We start from the raw sequence: 19354 nt of genomic DNA, 5'->3' as shown, positions 1-19354 counted from the left end.
AAAAATGTTTGGACAATATTCATATTGGAATTAATAATACCTCATTTTCACAAAGTAAAGGCAATACTTCATTGCACTTCGTCAGTATTAATGCATTATTGATAAAGCTCAAATTCATATGTTAATTGTTCTTATAAGTAAAGGATTTCAACTTTATTTGAAATGAGTCCTTTAGTATGACTTGTTATGGATATGATTGTGGATAAACTCATAGCCATAATTTTTATATTGTTTCACTGTGTCATGTGTAAATAAAATAATTCTTATCAACAACTACTAATTTTCTTGCTCGTGCGTTTTCTTCGTCCGTAACGACTAACGCCACAGCGCCTCCAAGAGGAAAATGTTAATTAATTTTGCAAACACACGTGGTTTCACATACACAACCCAAGAAAAGTGATTTATCACTCTAGTAGTTTGTTATCCCGTAAGTATGTATGTATGTATGTATGTATGTATGTATGTATGTATGTATGTATGTATGTATGTGACTGTGCGTGCGTGTATCTAAAAATCTCAATCTCAATCTCTCAATCTCTCTCTCTCTCTCTCTCTCTCTCTCTATATATATATATATATATATATATATATATATATATATATATATATATATATATATATTACTATTTGCATGTCTGTTTTTATTGAATAGTTTGTTTGACTATATATATATATATATAATATATATATATATATATATATAATATATATATATATAATATATATATATATATATATATATATATATATATATATATATATATATATATAATGTGTGTGTGTGTAGTTTTAATACGATATATGTATTTAATATAAGTCTATATATGTATCTCTATTTGCATGTCTGTTTTTATTTAATATTTTGTTTGACTTTCCTGAGTATTTCTGCCTTTCGGGTTTTAAGGGAAACAATTTTCATGCTGGCAAACGTCCTCACATTGAATTTAAAAGCTTGCGTGAGTGCGCCCTCGTTATCGACAAACATCGTTACATGAAAATGGTATTCATTTCAACCGATTGTTATATTTCTTTTATTTAAGAAAGAGACTGTTCATGCTTAAATTACTGTTTTTTGTGTACTGTGTATTCTGACAGAACTCGATTGGCAATTTCAACAACCCTATTATCAATTGCAATAGCAGATGACAAGTTATGTGTAATGTACAGCAAAGCAGAAATAATCGCTATACTTTCAACAAACAAGCAAAGTAATATAGTAAACTCTACAATAAATCAAATCATTAAAGAAATCCCACTGTTACCATTAATGTCAGATATAGGAATAGGAGCAAATAGGCACAGATTTATCGTTAATGTGGTTGTGGCTTTGTCAATGGGCCAGGCAATTAGGCAATAGGCAATCTGAAAAAAATCTCCCGGTAAACCATTACAAACAATCATATACATGCATTATGTTGTCTTTCCGGTAGTAGATTTACCGTGGTTGGATTATCCGGTATTTCAATTATATTACTATATCTGTCACTGTTTTCAAAAGCATTTAAAAAGTCGGTGAAAATGTCGGCTTTGCCTTTGTCTCTCATAAGCACCCGTGTTTATTACGTCAATATTGCACACGTCAAATTTATTGAGAAAATTGAACCTTTTAATTCTAACCCATAGAAACTCTAAATTGCCTTGACCCTCGCCCTCCTATGCTGGAAAGGGGCAAATAAGAAATGCAATTATCTCAGTTCTGACATAAAACACTTCAAACTAATCGTCAAATTCATTTATTTCAAGTGCTTTTCTTCAATCCGATTGTGTCTCCTTTTAATCATTTACACATACGTGTGCTGAATTGAATAATAACTCATAAAGTATTGTAACTATTTATAAATCTCGGAATTCAATAAATAACTCAACCATGCGACGAGTATAATCTAGAAGTTTCACGATTTAGCTTTGTTCATAATATTGAACAGTTCTAAATTTCATCATGCTGCTATTGCAACGAGCTGTAGAGTGTTGCTTTCACTCAAAACCCAATCATTAATTTAAAATACATATTTCAATTCCTTTTCTTTCGAATGTGTACCGGCATTTTAAATTTGACAAAAAATTGTTGTGAGAAGACTTCAGTCTTTTACCTTTCTTGCAAGCAATGTTATAGTTCGGTGAATGACTAAGCACAACATGTCATATAACTGTATCGACTACTCTGTGCTTTTATAACTATTGATGTAGCCGCTTAGTTACTGCCTCCAATCAAAAGTAGTTTTTTGTTAGAAATGAAGGAGACAAGCTTCGCCTTAGTGACTGCATCATCTCTATTTCATCTGCCAAATACATAGTTTTCAATGCATGCGACATCCATAATTGGATCACCTATGGAGTTGTAATAGTTTATTGAAAAAATTAACAGTGACTTATTTTTAGAAAATTCTTGAAAATTGTACATGTCGAACATTATATACCAGCGTTACACCAAATAATGATATAATGCAAACGAGCCTGTAGTGTGCATTATTTCCACACTGCGACACCATGGGCATTCTGCAATTTTCGTCTCGTAAGATAAATGTAAAGCCCTGGTTGACAGAATTCTCTCGCAGCATATTCGGGTTACATATTTTCAGATGAACAGTACATACCAATTCGAACCATTTCAAAAAATCATTATCTGATACATTAATGTTAAATATGATAGTGGAGGTTCGAATTACCCATCGATATTAAGTTTCAAATAAGAGTTGGTATTTGGTTACAGGAAATCAGTGTGATTATAAGTTACAGTTGGAGTGCATTCAGTAGCACTAGTAAAATGTGGTTGTTGTTTTTTTTAAAAACGAACTGTATTAACAACTGTGTAGAGATATATACTGTCGGGTTACAATACCTGCATCTCTCGATAGCTGATTTACACATGTAACATCTATGACATTGCCACCGTCCTTGAGTTTCAGTAAACATAAAACGTGAACAGAATTGATAAACGCCAACGAAATAACCCCAAAAATTGTTGTTCCCTAACAAAACATTCATCAAGTTTTACTCAAATATATGACACTGTCATCCACTTTCTACTTTTAATTGTCAGTGCCATTTCAAAACTAGAAGATGTGGTTGAATATTTGGCCAATATCATAATCCGAAATTGTTTTCCAGTCTATTATTGTATGCAATAAGGATACACAGAGATTAGTTATGTTTGAGTGCAAGAAATGTGCCACGAATTACCGCATGTTGAGTTTGTAATTTATTGTACATTGTATAGACGTTATACAGTCGTATAAACCGGTCTGAGAGCAGCACCAGAGCTGTCTGAATGTTCTGCTTGTCTGCGAACGACCTCATATGAATAGAGTTATAAATAAAGGAGTCGGCTAGATGAACAAGGTGAGTTTGATTGATATGACATTTCGCCGAAGAGAACGAGCAGAACTCCCATAAAATATGATTGCCTCAATCTTAGGTTTCTCACGATATATTTCATTTGACGATCGTTTCTTCTTGATTGTATGTGACATTTCGAAGCAAACGAGGAGCTTTGTACCATGGATTGAGTTGCACGCATCCTTCTCTCTACATGAATTGAAAACTAACCAAATGATATAAGTATACTGAGTGTTTTCATTAAAAATTGTGTATATGTCCTATTTAAGATACTTCACCTTCAGGTTTAGGGTACATTGTGATTGCGAGTGTTTGCGAGTTTCTATCAACATGAATTTATATTTTAGCAGTCAATGTACGGTTAAACAGATTTGCAGCACAATTCATAGCATACTGATATTAAAGGGACACAAGCAGAGATTGTACATTTTTTAGGTGTAATCTATATAGATTAAACTATATCAGTTGCATAATTCTAATTACTGGTGCATATTTAACCATCACTTGCCTTAGGCAGAACTCAGACCTTGTATTCAGGAATGATACATAAATGACTCGATGACATAATTTAGTATATGTAAATAAACATATCGAAGAAACCGCTAATTGTATCAATTGTGTCCTAACAATGTCAGAATATGATTTCTGTGTCATCGAAGGCATGCAGTAAATGTGCGTTTCATCATAGACCCTACTATGTAAGTGTTTTCATATAGTATTTAAATATCTTATAAATTAAGTTTGTGCCACTTTCATATAAACGCGGTTACATATTTACATTCCCCGTTCGATGAAAATGTGGAGCTTTGGGTGTATTTTATGCTTTACATGTACATGTGTTGTTGTGAAAATCACATAGAACAATATGATTACTTCAAACTTGTACATATAACTACATTTAATTCAAGTGTTCAAAATATGAAGCCTGTATGCTGTATACAATTTACATGTAATCTGTCACTTCAACGGCAGACTATCGATAAATATTATATTAATGGTTTCCTTGTGCAGTCTAAGATAAATCTTAGATTTGGCAAAACATTACTGAAAAAACTTAAATTCCGCTAAATATTTCGACTGCAATTTATCAGGCGTTGACACAAGAATGAATGACGATCGGTATACACTGCGATACGTATACCGTGGATATCATGAAGGCAAAGTACACGTGTTCTGTATAGATACAAATGTTAGATTTGCAGCATAGTTCTTCAATAATGCAATATATACCCTCGTGGCTACAAGACATGAAATCTCGTATTTCCAGATAAAAAATTAAAGCATGACGCCATCTGTACGAGATTCCATCTATAACTCCATGGGACTCTAATATAGTTTGTTCAATTCACCAATTCACTTGGCGACGTTCACTTCAGCGGCGCCTGTTCTTTTTACATTCCCCTTTGTCTCCGTAATAGACTGTATATTGTGAAGTAACAAATTGACTCTCACAAAAACTCGAAAGAAAATACACTGCATATTCAACCGAATGTAATTTATACTGCAATTATGTCTGAAAATACAGCCTTGGCAGATGTCGACCACGCAATGCAACGTCAATGGATACTAAGAAACACCTGGCGGCGGTGAATTAATGATAAATGGTAATAATTTGCTGGTCATTCACCTCTTTACATGAAGACACACTATGTGATATTAGGATTTGATGCAAAGATTCCAATAAACATTTCCTAGTTGTTTGATAACGACATAACTTTAGTCGATAGTATTATGCTTCCCTTTTCATCAAATGGACAAATCTAAAACGTGAATGTTTTTGTTTTTTTCACTTCAACCTGAAAGTGACAATTCCAAAATATGGAAAGAAAACAAACTTGAGCTTGAAATGGTCAAAGATATGTCCGCATACTTGGCTACATATATTTTGATTTTTTTCCTGATTGGCCTTGATCAACAAACACACGCACGCTAAAAGGCGAAAAAAAAGCAACCGGTGGTTTTGGAAGAGTTAAACAGTACCAGGTTGCAGCTTTTATGAATTGTTTATAATGAATGGTGGCATAAAGAGAATAGCCTATAGGCCCATGTTATATCTTCTTCGTAGTTTTAACGAAGTACTATTGGATGTGACAAGAATTAAGAAAAGTTTAGTACTGTACAATAAATAATTAGGGTGGGTTAGGAGAAGTCCTGGGAGAGAATAGGGTCAACTATTTCTGATTTAATTCAAGGTTTTTACTTAACACTTTTATAAATTGCGCTATTCATATATGTCTTGAAAATTTAAACAGAAAAGGGGGACGACGGAATAACGTATATTTGAATGAAGAAAATAAAGTTGATTTTTGGTTTATTCAAAGTGATATTACTATCATGATTGGTAATCTCATTACAACAAAGTATCGATCTTTTTTCGCTGCTTGTTTTGTTCACATGTTGTTGTTGTTGTTGTTGTTGTTGTTGTTGCTGCTGCTGCTGCTGCTGCTGCTACTACTACTACTGTTGTTGTTGTTGTTGTTGTTGTTGTTGTTGTTGTTGTTGTTACTGCTGCTGCTGCTGCTGCTGCTAAGGCTGTTACCGTTCTTGATCCTCTGGGTGAATCGATGTGTTAGTTGCTTTGGGTAGTTATGTGATAAAAAAAACTATATGCACGAATCCACAACTTTAAAACAAAGAAAGAAGCTCGAATTTCTACTTTCTTAACCTTTTATATAAAAAGAGTTCCAGATGTGGCTAAGTGTTTTCTCGCAGACTGTCTGGTTTGTAGAAATTTTAGACTAATTTCTTAAGAAAAATCTAGTAAAAATGGTCGTCAATGATAACTAGTATAAATACAGGTTAATAATGTTGTATGGTTCAGGCGCCATTTCCAAATTACAGTCCGACAGACAAAATGCCTGAAGGCTATCTGCAAATAAGTTCCATTTGATTCTGTCATCCTTTATATTAAACGATGTCCAAATTAAGTCGTACGTGTTTCAATGTCCTCAACAAAGTACAAAATACACACTCAGATAACTATAATCCTGTTTCTATTTCAACGGTTACAACATCAGACACCTCCCCATCTGTGAATACTGATGAACACTGTGATGTTGCGATGCTGGTCAATCTATCTGTCCTTAAAAACCTTTCTTCTCTATCCTCATCATCTTCATTTCCTTCTTCGATATCATAAGGCACTGCCTCACTGACCGATGCAAGACGCTGTGCATCTATTGAACTGCCAGTTGATGGTAAAGTTCTCATATGTAGACCGCTGGATGTGCTCAAGCGGATTCGTGGGGATAATGGTTCCTTTTCTTCGTCTGTCAAAGAAGCAGTTGCCTCATCGTAACCAGGTGGAACGGAATTTAACCTGGTATTTTGTATTGTTGCAAAAGAAGTGCCGCTATCTTCATGGACCAACTCACCATAGGTGGGTGGCTGACTCCCTTTGAGAATGGCCGGTGCTGTGCTGACTGCGTGAAGACCGACCATCCCTTCTCTAGACCGACTTGCACGTCGAACACTTTGAGCATGAAATGGAATGTACCATGCTGGACGATATTCAAAACCTGAAACAAACACGATACAATTACATTATATATACCAAGCAATAGACTGGGTATGAAAAACGACTGCAATGTCTTATCAGTTCCACAATATAACAAGTAACATATTTCTTAGCACCTATTTATTACACGTGTCAAATATTTTAATAAGAAAAAAATTCTCCAACATTTGAAAATTACCATTACTTGTCCTACTCGATAATGTGTTGAATTTGCAGCGTGTTATGATTACATGACTGTATATGTGTCAATGTGTAATAAATTTAGTTACTGTAAAGATTTTAAATTGCATATTAATAATAGCTATTATCACAATCTATACGGCGTTGAAAATGAACATGTTGATGGTATATACCAATTTTTGTGTATAGACAACTCTGTGTCAAGTTGTGCAATCTGTCTACCTACCTGAACTTCTTCGACGCCCGATTATGGATCTCCGCCCATGCGGCGGTCCCTCTACTTGTACAAAGTGCTCTGAACTTTCCTCATCCTCTTCCTGCCGACCTCTACTCCGTCTTACACTGACACAAATTACGATGAAGCACACTGCATTGATGAAGATAACACCCAATGATACTGACACGAGGACTGATTTCTCATTTTCTTTCTTCTTCGAGCTATGTAACCAATCTGCAACTAGGAAAAATACCGTGACACATAATATATCATCGGGGATCCGGAGAAATTGGAAAACAGGATAAAACCTACAAAGAGTCATGTGCGTTTTCCAATGATGCGCGTGAATATGTCGTTTTCCCTACATTTACGTAAACGTTGTTTGTATTTCTATCTTTACAATTCTAGACTTGGAAGTCATGTTCTTTAGTCTGTCTTTCTAAACTTGCGGCAATATGAGAATACATGTAAAATGTTAGACTCACGTTAAGCATGTAGCCTAAAGGAAGTTTTTCATATTTTATCAGACTCGTTCAAGCAATACGGAGAGGAAGATATATTCAATGTTCCAGTAATCCACACAAAAGCCCCTCGGCATGGGATTGTACCACCCCAATAAAAACTCTCCGTATTTGTCTACGTGCAGAGATCTTTCATTAACTTGCTTTGATTCCAACTGATTTTGTCTCTCTTCCCTCCTTTAGAATGTCGATGAAGTGAACTCCTCATTCAAAAGGTTAAACAGACGATTCTCCCAGTTGAAAAGTTTAGTTTAATATTTAACTTACTGACTTTTTTTTCAGTAGTTATTTATTCGATGCAGGTATCTGTGCAAATTCAGCTTGATGCCAAGAAAACCTTTTCCTGGTTATCGGAATATTTGATCATTGAAATTATGAGTTAGAATATGCTATTCCTATCTGTAAATATAAATCTCTCCATTGGTTGTAGTGATGTTTTGCTAGGTATTAAACACACATTCGTATATTTTATGACGTATTTTAAAGAAAATATACACTAATCAAAATCATTCCTACATTACCCCACTCTTTGTAAATAACCCCTGACCCGGCTCATTGTTCAGTTATGTACTCTCTCGTTTGCAAGTGCCTAACCCAAGAACTTCTACACCTTTTTTCAAATGTATAAAGAACCCTAAATGCGAATGAATCACAGAAATCTGGGGACATTATTCATCCTCACAAGGAAGTGTGGCAGTCATTGCGCCAGGTCATGTTCAGAGTCAAATATAACAATTCTTTTAAAACATTATCTAGATTTCATACATCAAATGGTCGCCAAAATGGATATTTGTGTTCAACAGTCCCTCATGCCCATACTCCAACAATGGCCAAAGATTGCTAAATACAGTTGTCAGAGAAATATGTTGGTAATCATTTATCGAACCTTCGATTGTACCGAATTGTAACACTTTAATCTGAGAAGGGCTGTCAGTTGTAGAATTTAGTCGATGAAAGGATCAACAAATAGGGTATAACCGTGTAATATTGCGTAGCGAAGACGTCACTCATACTCACTGTCCCTGTCAACGTGCTCACACCGCCCTCCATAATATGGACGTATACAATGACAATCGCCACTCTTCAGACATACCCCGTCATTTTCACATCCACCATCTCGGCCACAATTAAACTGTTTAATCTTTATCTTTTTCTCGCAATGCAATCCATGGTACCCCTCCAAACATACACACTTGTTAGTTGTTTCATTACAAATGCCTCCGTGTTGACACTGTCCGCATGCACTGGTGCTACTGGAATTGGTTGCTGTTGACGAATGTAAGGAACATAGATTGTATGATATTCGATAATATCAAAATTGCTATTTGATGTGATGTTGTCAACAACGACCCATTATACTATATTTGTAATCCACTTTTCACAAAGGTTTGTTTAAACGTTTATTTTTAGTGATACGACAGCTGCCATTTATACATTATGTACATGCATGTTGAATATCTTTACCCAATTAGGAAAGTGTTATTTGGCTCCTTGATGTCATTTTAGATATCAGGTTCATTTATACCAAACAGTTACTAGTTTGTGAGATTAGAAAATGTTTCTTACATCTTAATACGGAATTTTAAGCAGCAATCAATGAATAGCAGTCGAAGGAGATATAAAAAATGTATTGGACGTGTGGATATAGAGCTCGCTTAAGAAACGTAAAGCTTCGGATTACCACGTTAAGTATAGGAAATGTGTCTGTGAAAGGTGTCTGCGCATTCCATCTAATGCAGATGAAATGCTCAAATAACGTGTTTGAATGTTCATGCATTACACGTTTTGAATTTTCATTGTATTTCAAGTAACCATAACAACATCGTATTATACATTATGTCTTGAGTATCTGTATGTGTGTACAGCAACTGCATGCAAACAACTACTAATATGTGGGTTCTTAATGCTAAACATTATGATTGCATCATGGCATAGGTGGGATGGTGAGGTTCACAGTATCATTGAATATGATCACAGGGACAAGGCCGGGCAATGGAAAAAATATATTCAATAAATTGAAAACCATATAGAAGTAAAACGCTATGCTGATTTTTCAAATTCTAAAAATTTCAAAAGCGATATAAACTGTCATACATGGAATGCATATTTCAAGAACAGACACGTTTCTCTAGATTACTCTAGAACACCTTTGATACAATAGTCATAGACGATGAAACTTTAAATCGTTAGATTCAATCAAGACTTAACTCTCTTGATACAATACCAATCTAACGTACATTGTACATATAATTCAATCTCATACGTGATTTTAAGTATTTTGTCTGCCTCAAGTCACAATGAAAAGGCAAATCATCGTATATCAACCAAACTGGCTGCAAATAAAGAGAATTCGCGTCCCTTATGTGTTTTGCCCCGCAGTTGTGAATTACACTCCGTTACAATGTACTGATGAACCTAGTCTGTAAATTGACTGGAATTGTGATTCGGTTCGGTCTGTTGTCATGGCAATGAATTTGACCTCCTGTCAGTGAGCAGTAATATCGTTTCATGTAAACTAAGAGTAGAGAATAAGTGCAGATGTTGGTGTTTTGGGATAAGCTTGTTAGTTTTTGGGATACGCTTGTTAATTGTTTTTGCTATTGTTCCCAAGCCAAAGACATAATATAGTGAATGTTAATTGTCGTAGCTGAAACAAATACAGTTACTTGTCTGTAGCTGAAAGCTAGACACATAAGAAGGGGTCATATTAGTGATGAACAGAGAGGCAGCTTTGAATAGATATGTCAGGTTTGACAGAATCCTGTTTCAAAGAACCAAAGAAACAATCTGTATTTTAGCTTTTAAGAATCCACCTGGATTATGAAGGTAGACACGTGTATCTTTTACTACCTAACTCTTGGTATTTTGCCCATTTTCAATAATCAAGGGATTTTTAATACAGTATCTACACCAAGGGGAGAAATGAACTATGCATGTACTTAAAGAACTGTCCAGTATAACAAATGAAATAAATATTAGTATTATTATATATAATGTAGTCAAAATAGCTTGGTTATTTTCAAGATTTGTCTAGCTGTGCACAATATACATATTTCAATTGAATGGCATACATGTTCTCGAACTAGTTCAACTTCAGTCACAATGTATATGGTAAATGTGCATATGACCCTAATGATTCCAGCTAAGAGTGTCACACTATAGCAACGAACAAGCTGTTTTCACTAAGCACTCTTACTGAATATAGTATTTAGGGCAAGGGCTATCATTCAGTGTGTGCAACGGATCGACGATACCACCTCTTCAAACAATAGACAATTGAAGGGTCTTTTATATTACTTAGGTTGAAACCAATATTGTGTGGGAAAACATCTGCCTTTCAATAAATTTACTTGGAAAGAGTAGTAGCTAATTGATAGCTAGAAGCCTGGTATAGATTTTATTGATATCAGTTTGTAGATATCACTGGACGGGACATGCCTGATGCAACCTATACAACACGTCCGTCAACCATTTTTGCGAAAATTGCCTGGCCTTAACATTAAATCAGAATTCATATACATGTATTTCTTCAATTATGGAATTACAGTAGTTAAATAGTAAGCTTAATGTTAGCTGACTTCATTCCTATACAAAAATAATATGAAAATCTTTGTGTTTGGATATTATCAATGTAGCCATACCAAGGACACGTCTTTGCCATTAGATATAATTCTAAGCCATCTTCGTTTTGCTAGGGTTCTAAAATATGTCAATAAGCATTCTTAAGTCGGTTCAGTCTTTCTATTTTCGGTTTATGTTTTACATGTAGAAAAGTTGAAGTTTATATGTTAAGCATGTGCACCAGTCAACGATATCGTTCAAAATCTCAAAAGATTGTACATTTACTACTTTGGAGAAATCCCATATGCGAAGGTTTCAATTTTTCAAACATCAGTCTAAATTATCTAGATGACTGAATTGATGGCAATCTTTAGAATAATAATTTATAGCCAATGGACATCAGCTCTTGCCTTGATCTATTCGTAAAATGAGTTTTAAATTATTCACCAAAATTTCAGAAACTCTTGCACATGGTGGCCATCTCTCTATTCATTGCCTGCATCATGTCTTATTCGTTTGTGCGTACATAAATTAATATCTGTGAGTGTCTATAGTGCGTAAACATGAACATACATGCTAGCAACATGACCTGATCCAGTTATGTTGCGGTCAGCCATATTAGGCTGACTGGTCAGGCTTGTTGACACGTTTTGCAAATCAAAAACATCTTTAATTGAATGCATATAATTTCAGTTCAGTAGTAAATTAGCATAATATGTTTCGACAAATGGCTGGAAAGTGGCAAACAACTTCATTGAATTTGCATATACTACGAAGGACACCTGGTGGCAATTAGGATCATCCAATCGTGTGTGGCAATGGAGTTGTTTTGATACTAGGTGTCATGACTTTAGACGTGCTTTTATAAATTTACGCCATATGAGGACACATTTTAGATAAGACGGAAGAATGTCATGACTCTACATGTTTAGTATTTTAAAAGATAGCGTGTCTGGAAAACAACTGACATCAAGGCGCCCTTTTGTTTCAAATTCATGGACGTATTACCTTCAACGTTGCTCTAGAATGCTGTTGGACTCCTGGAAATTCTGAATTGAACTGTGTTACTGCTTGGAAACTTAACGTTTCCCGAAGCTGTCAATACTACATTGTGTGGAACTGCACTTTGCATTCGTTAACAATAGACAACATTATCCACGAGTTTAGTGTCTTGCAGTGCCAACAGTGTGTCCCAAGTCTTCATACAAGACAAAAGAGACTTTATGTCGAATATTGTGAGTAGTTTTGTTTGCCACAACCAGCCATCAGTAATTTTCAAGTGTTCTCTTAAGTTGATAAAATTAAGCATATTTTTCATACAAGCAATTTCGCTGTCAAAGTGTTGTATTTTATTTATTTAGAGGAAAATTAGACCAGTTCAAGTTAATACTGTGACATCTATGTGTGTGAGTTCTTTCTTATTTCCCCAGTACTCGTGGTCCCTCGCAGACCTACAGGTTTATTGTTTGTTTTTCGTTATGAGTATGTCATAAACAATCATGTGATTGAAATGTTATTCGAATGGAAACTGCCATGTGATGGACGAAGCGCACATGCACATCGTGTTTTGACCAGAAGAACGGATCACAGGAAGATATAGCTTACTTGTCATGCAATGTGAATTGAAATGTCAAAATTTATTTCAATTGTGGTATGTTTTCCCTCTATTGAATCAACGGTTTGCATGTTGTGAACTGTCTTGGGATACTTGATGGATAGAACGTCGGTATGTTTTCCATACTTTCTATTTTTATATTTTTTCCAACGGTTGCTAGCGACCAGTAGTCAACAGCCTACAATTAATAACCCACAACCCGGCAATTTAGTGCTACCATTTAACCCCAATCCCTACTGGGAGGCGTTCGGGGATGTGCTGCCTAGCTAAATGGGTCACTCTTTTACGAATTTAAAAAAAACGTCGACGAGTCCACATTTTTCGTCTAAGAATTTCAAATCTTTCAAAACGATGTAACTATCACATGCTAAGGAAATGAGTCAAATCTGATTTTAAAAGTCATAAAAATCATCCACCCGGCGTCTAGCATGGCATTTGTAAAAGTAGATGGTCATTCCCGGGTAATGAGATCGAAACAGATCAGTTACAAAAAACACTTGGATCATGTGTCAGAAGGGTTTATGCATATGTATATCTTGGTCATGGGTCCTTTCAGTCTTTTATTCCTCTGAAAACATTCTTGAGTGAAATATGTTTTGGAAGCAGAGTTACACATCCCGTCTAATATTTATTCCATCACCATCCCGTCTGGCCATTTAATTATCAGGTAGACATAGGACAAATAAAATGACCGATTACCTTTCCTACCCCGTTTCCATGCCAACCCTAAAAATTTCAGTATCAGAAAATATGTCCAAATTTCATAATATTTGAAAATGTAGAATAAGGGACTTCCAAAAAGTCAAATCTAAGAATAAAATATGAATATATGATATTTAATAAGTACATTATATGACTCACCATCGATTAGAGGTAGCTCTAGAAACACACTGAGTAAACACATCATTAGAAGGTTGTGCAGGGGAGATCCATACAGACGATGAAATAAAGATTCTGTTATTTCCTCGCTCACCATGTTGCTTCGTAACGACTATCCACTAGATATTCCTCCTGTCATTAAAGAAAGAATGGATGCAATTGAATATGACTTTCTGTCATACAAACGTAGGAAAATATGCAACTCCAAAACAAATTCATGAAAAATGTGTCGAATGAGCACTCTCCTAATCTTATTCAAATGTAACATAATGATGTACATCAATTGAAAGGGTCCTCCATGTTTATATGAATTATGAAACATCATAAAATATTTTAAAAAATAATTAAGTGAGACAAGACACGGTGGGCTGCAAAGACGGAGCCGACACCTTGGGACACGTCGGTAATATATAAGGGATACCACTGCACATTGTTGGAATAAGCGTTATGATCATGAATCTCCTGAAAATGTATCCCTTGAAGCTTACAATTATAGACTAGGCATAACTAGAACCGTCCATGTATTATTTAAAAAAATCCCCAAAGCCATATACACTAGGCCGGCCGTAGCAAATGTTCTGACACAAAAACTAATCTTGTGAATCCAATACACCTAATGGAAATGTCTTAAAATAGCTGCAATTGTACTTGGTCAGTGTAGTCAAGAAGATTAATTTCCAAAGTCGTATATCTCTATTGGCTATAATCAGAAACCATGCATTTGCACGTTATAGGCGGAAGTTCAAAAAGGATATACTACTTGGAATAGTTAACGAGACACAGTAGCAGACAGCATATTCTTCTAAGTCAAAATAGCGCGAGGGCGTACAGCCCGATGCTGGCGTCAGACTCAGATACACGCGCATTTAAAAGTTGGCGGGCAACTCATTTCCCACCTTATTTCTGGCGCCGAAATGGATTCGGTACATTAAATGAAGAACTGTCGTAGCTGAAAAGCTAATTTTGAACAGGAAGTTTTTACGAAAAATCTGCACGTTTATTATGGATCATTTCTGTGAAGTTAGTGTAACTTATTGTGAAATGGTTAGGAGTATGATTTTCACTTTTTGTATATGCCATCAGGCTTGTCAATTTTTAACCATTGCTTGCCTGTACTCCGTAAGATTACTTTTCAAATCATGGTCACTGTCGAGATCATGACACTAAATCCACCTAAAGCTATTTCTAGTCTGGACGTAGATACATTGTTTATTGTCATGGAGTTTACCAAATTCATCGGTCCGGTCGAAAACAAACACATTCGAAAAGAACACAATCTTTGAAAAGCATTCTTTATTTATACTGCTTCTCAATTGCCCTTTAGTCGAATGATTTGTACTCTTTTTGTGCGTGAGTTTGCAAATCGAATTCAATTTGTTAGATTTCACGCACCATCTCCGTTAAGGAAAGACCCTTTTAATACATTCCTTTTTTGTGTTTTACCGATGCATACATACGTGCAACACTCCTTTAAACACAAGGGTTTAAATCTACGTTATATTTCATTGCACATGTCCAAATCAAATCAAATCCTAAAATACATATCCACTAATCTTGGTTGCAACACAAGGTTTGATTGAGAAATTGTAAAAGGAAAGGCCGTTGTCTTAGTTCATACGACATATAAGATTACATATAAATCATTTTTATATCCGACGGGCGACTCTCTTCAAAATATTAGGTCCCTCCAATATTGAAAATCTAATCATAAAGTCACTTACTAAAAGCTGCTTGCGTTTTGCTTCTCAATGTGTCTCCGCTTTAATATGACCAAATATTATAAATATTGATGATAAAGACGAGTAAGTGTAAACCTCCGCCGACACAATCTTCTAGCTTGCAGAATTATTGTTTTATGTGAACCGTACCGTGAACACGAAATGGCAGATAGGTAAGACTGCCTGGGGCATCTAAGTACAAGATGATTTTCCGCATTATGGCAAAATAGTCTGTGAGGCTACAGACGAGAAGTCGCCTACTCTTGTTTGCTATCTGACGAAGTAATCTTAGACTACAAGATTCACATAATAAACAATGTTGGTTTTTATATAGCACTTTCCCATTCCGTTTTACAATTATTACCCCTGGCACGGATCTATAAGGGCACAACTGTCCTTTACTTCCTCAACTCCCTGGGAACATATAATCCACATACCAGGTAACAAAGAATAAATGCAAATTGAAATCACATACATCTTAAAATGATTCATTAGTTGACAATTATGTAAATACCTGTTGTATGTACATTAAATGTATAAGAACATTGCTGTAATATGCCGTTCTTTATTACGTCTGAAATATAATTGCTTGCCATAGATTTCTGCATAACTATAATTATATTGCATGGCCACATACAACAAACTAACTGATTTTCTGGGATACTAACATTGATCCTAGAAATGCTGTATCAGATTTTTGTGCCTATCTTCTTTTTGCACTTATTATGTTGATCTTTGTATTGTGATTTACAGTATCAGAAGTGATAAAGTATTCGTACAATTATGTCAATAGGTACAAATTATTGTTAATTTTCACCATCTTCTCATATTATAAAAAAAATTAAATATATTCATACATGTATGGCACATATTGTGACATTGATATCAATTGTTAAAAGCTCCAGCAGCGAGTTACATGTATCTTTGATAACATCGATTATACTATGCTATGTTATGGATCAACGTAATGCAGAGGTGATGATTTTAATATTAGCACAACTTAACTTCAGGTGTAGCAATGATGTAGACTTTGACTGACTGACTGTCTGCCTCTATCAATGAATGAATGTATGTATGTATGTATGTATGTATGTCGCTCCCCCCCCCCCAGCCGATTGCCTCGCTACCTGGTGAGGATGGTACTTTTTATGTATCTGCACAGAATGTTTTCAGCAAAATAGCTGGGTCGATGAGGTGTACAGACATGTACAAATATTTGTAATATAGACTACTAAGACTCAAAACATTCATGAAACTGAAAATCGGATTAGTCTAATATATGCTTAGGTATGTTTCTTAAGGTGTCTAGATATAAAGCTTTGAGAAGAGCCAGTCTGATTTTTCCTATTGGAATATTTCACATATGTATTTATGGGATATATATTACAAGCATTCCGAGATGGGAGTGAAAAATACATAGCAATCATTACCATGACCTTGACCATAGCAAAAGTATAATTGAAGAGATAAAATATGTGTTAAGAGATAGCTCTGAAAAGGAGCATTTGAAAAATGTACACTAAATCCAACTATGACCACATCCATAGTAACTATTGAAACAATTGTCTTTGGTTGAAACAACTATTATTATGAATAGGTCCTAGCAACCATGACCATTGGATTGCAATTTTACGAGTAAGATGTTTTTTTGACAAGCACGACTACAGGTTCGCTAGAAAATTCATTGCTTATTCAAAATTATGTTAGAACGTAGCAACCGTAATCACACTATAAAAGCAACTATATCTTAAAACGTGATGTGTTTGGCTAAGTACATTTCCTCTACTAATATTTCTATTAGTTAGATAGAGTATTAATGCTAAGACTAATTTACTACTCGAGGCCCTTGGAAACGAACGGCAACAATGATGATGATTTGGAGATTGAGGCCTTACGACAAGCACGGCAACAATCATGATTTGGAGAATGCGGCCTTACGACAAGCACGGCAACAATCATGATTTGGAGATTGGATGCGAGAAGGATTGGTGGCTATTGCTATATGGCAAGGAAGTTGACATAGGTGTTGACGGCGGCGGCGACGACGACGACGACGACGACGATGATGATGATGATGATGATGACGATGACGATGATGATGATGATGATGATGATGATGATGATAGAAGCGTCTCATGTCAATGAAAGATCGGGCTTCCTACAAGGGTACACTTCCTCTTCTCACAATGTTAAAACAAGATCATTAACTTCTGAAATAGTTACATTGTAAAAAGTAGGTTTAAAAGCAATCAACAATCAATTCGAGAAGTCGATACCTTTCATGATTGCGTACCAGATTAAGTGTATCATCCGCGTTAATTTTGTGGTAATTAACAAGAAACTATATCTCACAGGAATTTCTGTATCAAGTCAGAAATTGTTAATCTATCATTAGCAATTGAGTTTATATCCTTCTATGAAAAGGTAAACTACCCATGAGATTGTTGCTGAAATAGACAATCTAATCTTCAATCTTGCATTTATTCCCACAGTAATGAAATATTGATTCCAAAGCTAGCCAGTATAGGGAATTTAACATAGACATTAAGGCGTTTATATATTGGCTTAAGAATAAGAAATGACATATCTTAGCAATTTTACCCCCGAGACCACATTCAAGTCAACTTCAAAGTAATTTGTTTGGATTCTATAATTATTCGTTTCTTTCTCATAAAATATTGCTATTTCCCAATAAAATGGCTTTATTATCATAATATTGTTTACATATTTCATTTTCAATTATGAGTGGCCTCAGAAACGGTTCCGTCTAGAAGGGAATTAAGAAGTTATTGTATCCAGTTACATGTAATAGTTACCTGTTCGTTCAATTAGATGAAGGGAAAATGGAGTACAATGAAGATTTTGTGATATATTTGTAAGTCGTGATGCATCACTCTTGTTACGAATCCTCCAGACGATAGACTTTATCGAGCAGTGAATATGACTGTCCTAAAATCTCGAGTTTCATGTCTCTCTGTGTTACACACAATCTATATAGGCAATGTTCCGTCTTTGTGCTTATCTTCAGCAGTGGTCCGGAGTACCACCATGGTTCTAATATGAACATTAATAGATGCCGAATGAAAATAAGATCATTTCAGAAGTACACTATGTGAATTCGATCATCATGTTTATCAAATACCGTGGTAAAAAAAGTCTGTAAAATATCCCAGATGGTCCTGTCTGCGACGACACGCAGCTTTATCCAGGTATTTCATCAATCTCCCAGTCGTTCAGGGACTCCTGACTATCCTAATAAAGTTAACCCTGGCATGTCATACAAATAATTGGAATTTGAATCATACTGTACAAGTCATTTTTGTCCTCCTGTTAGTATATCAAAGTATGTTAAGTATGCTATTCACATTCCTTTTCTGTGGTCCATTGATGTGTTTTGGTACATCTCGACTTTTATTTCAAGCTCATATTAGCATTGACGTTTGCTAATTAGTTGGCATTGAACAGTATATCTTTGGGTTTTAAATTAGTCATGGCCACTGGAAGAATTATACGTACAAATGGAGTAGCTTATATTTCTACATTATCAACATGGCAATTGTATAGTAAAGGTTGACTCGAAAACTGAACGTTTCAACCTCAGTGGTAAAACTTGATTACTAGTAGTGGAAACACAACTACGATTCAAACTCAATCTGTCTTCTCATACATATGGATTCGGAAGTGAAAGCTGGATTGCGAGTAATGAAGAAAAATCTGCCCTTGTTAACTTGCAATGCTATTGATTAGCCATACAAAGTTCAAGGAAGGTTCTCAACGATGGATTAAACTCGGTGGGCGTCAATGTTCAGC

The 19354-nt window shown here is 35.2% G+C and overlaps 1 protein-coding gene across 1 annotated transcript; it reads right to left on the bottom strand.

Annotated features, from left to right (window-relative positions):
• Positions 1 to 6050: 6050 nt before the first annotated feature.
• LOC144443208 (uncharacterized) lies at positions 6051 to 11949 on the bottom strand. The gene is made up of 4 exons (XM_078132620.1): positions 11922 to 11949; positions 8789 to 9037; positions 7260 to 7490; positions 6051 to 6854 (listed from the first exon to the last, which is right to left on the bottom strand). The coding sequence occupies exons 1-4, from the start codon at positions 11947 to 11949 to the stop codon at positions 6316 to 6318; spliced, it is 1047 nt and encodes a 348-aa protein (XP_077988746.1). The 3' UTR covers positions 6051 to 6315.
• Positions 11950 to 19354: the final 7405 nt, after the last annotated feature.

This window comes from Glandiceps talaboti, chromosome 1, assembly GCF_964340395.1.
Source record: "Glandiceps talaboti chromosome 1, keGlaTala1.1, whole genome shotgun sequence".
NCBI lineage: Eukaryota > Metazoa > Hemichordata > Enteropneusta > Spengelidae > Glandiceps > Glandiceps talaboti.
The sequence above is the reverse complement of the archived record's forward strand: the minus strand, read 5'-3'. Positions and strand labels throughout refer to the sequence as shown.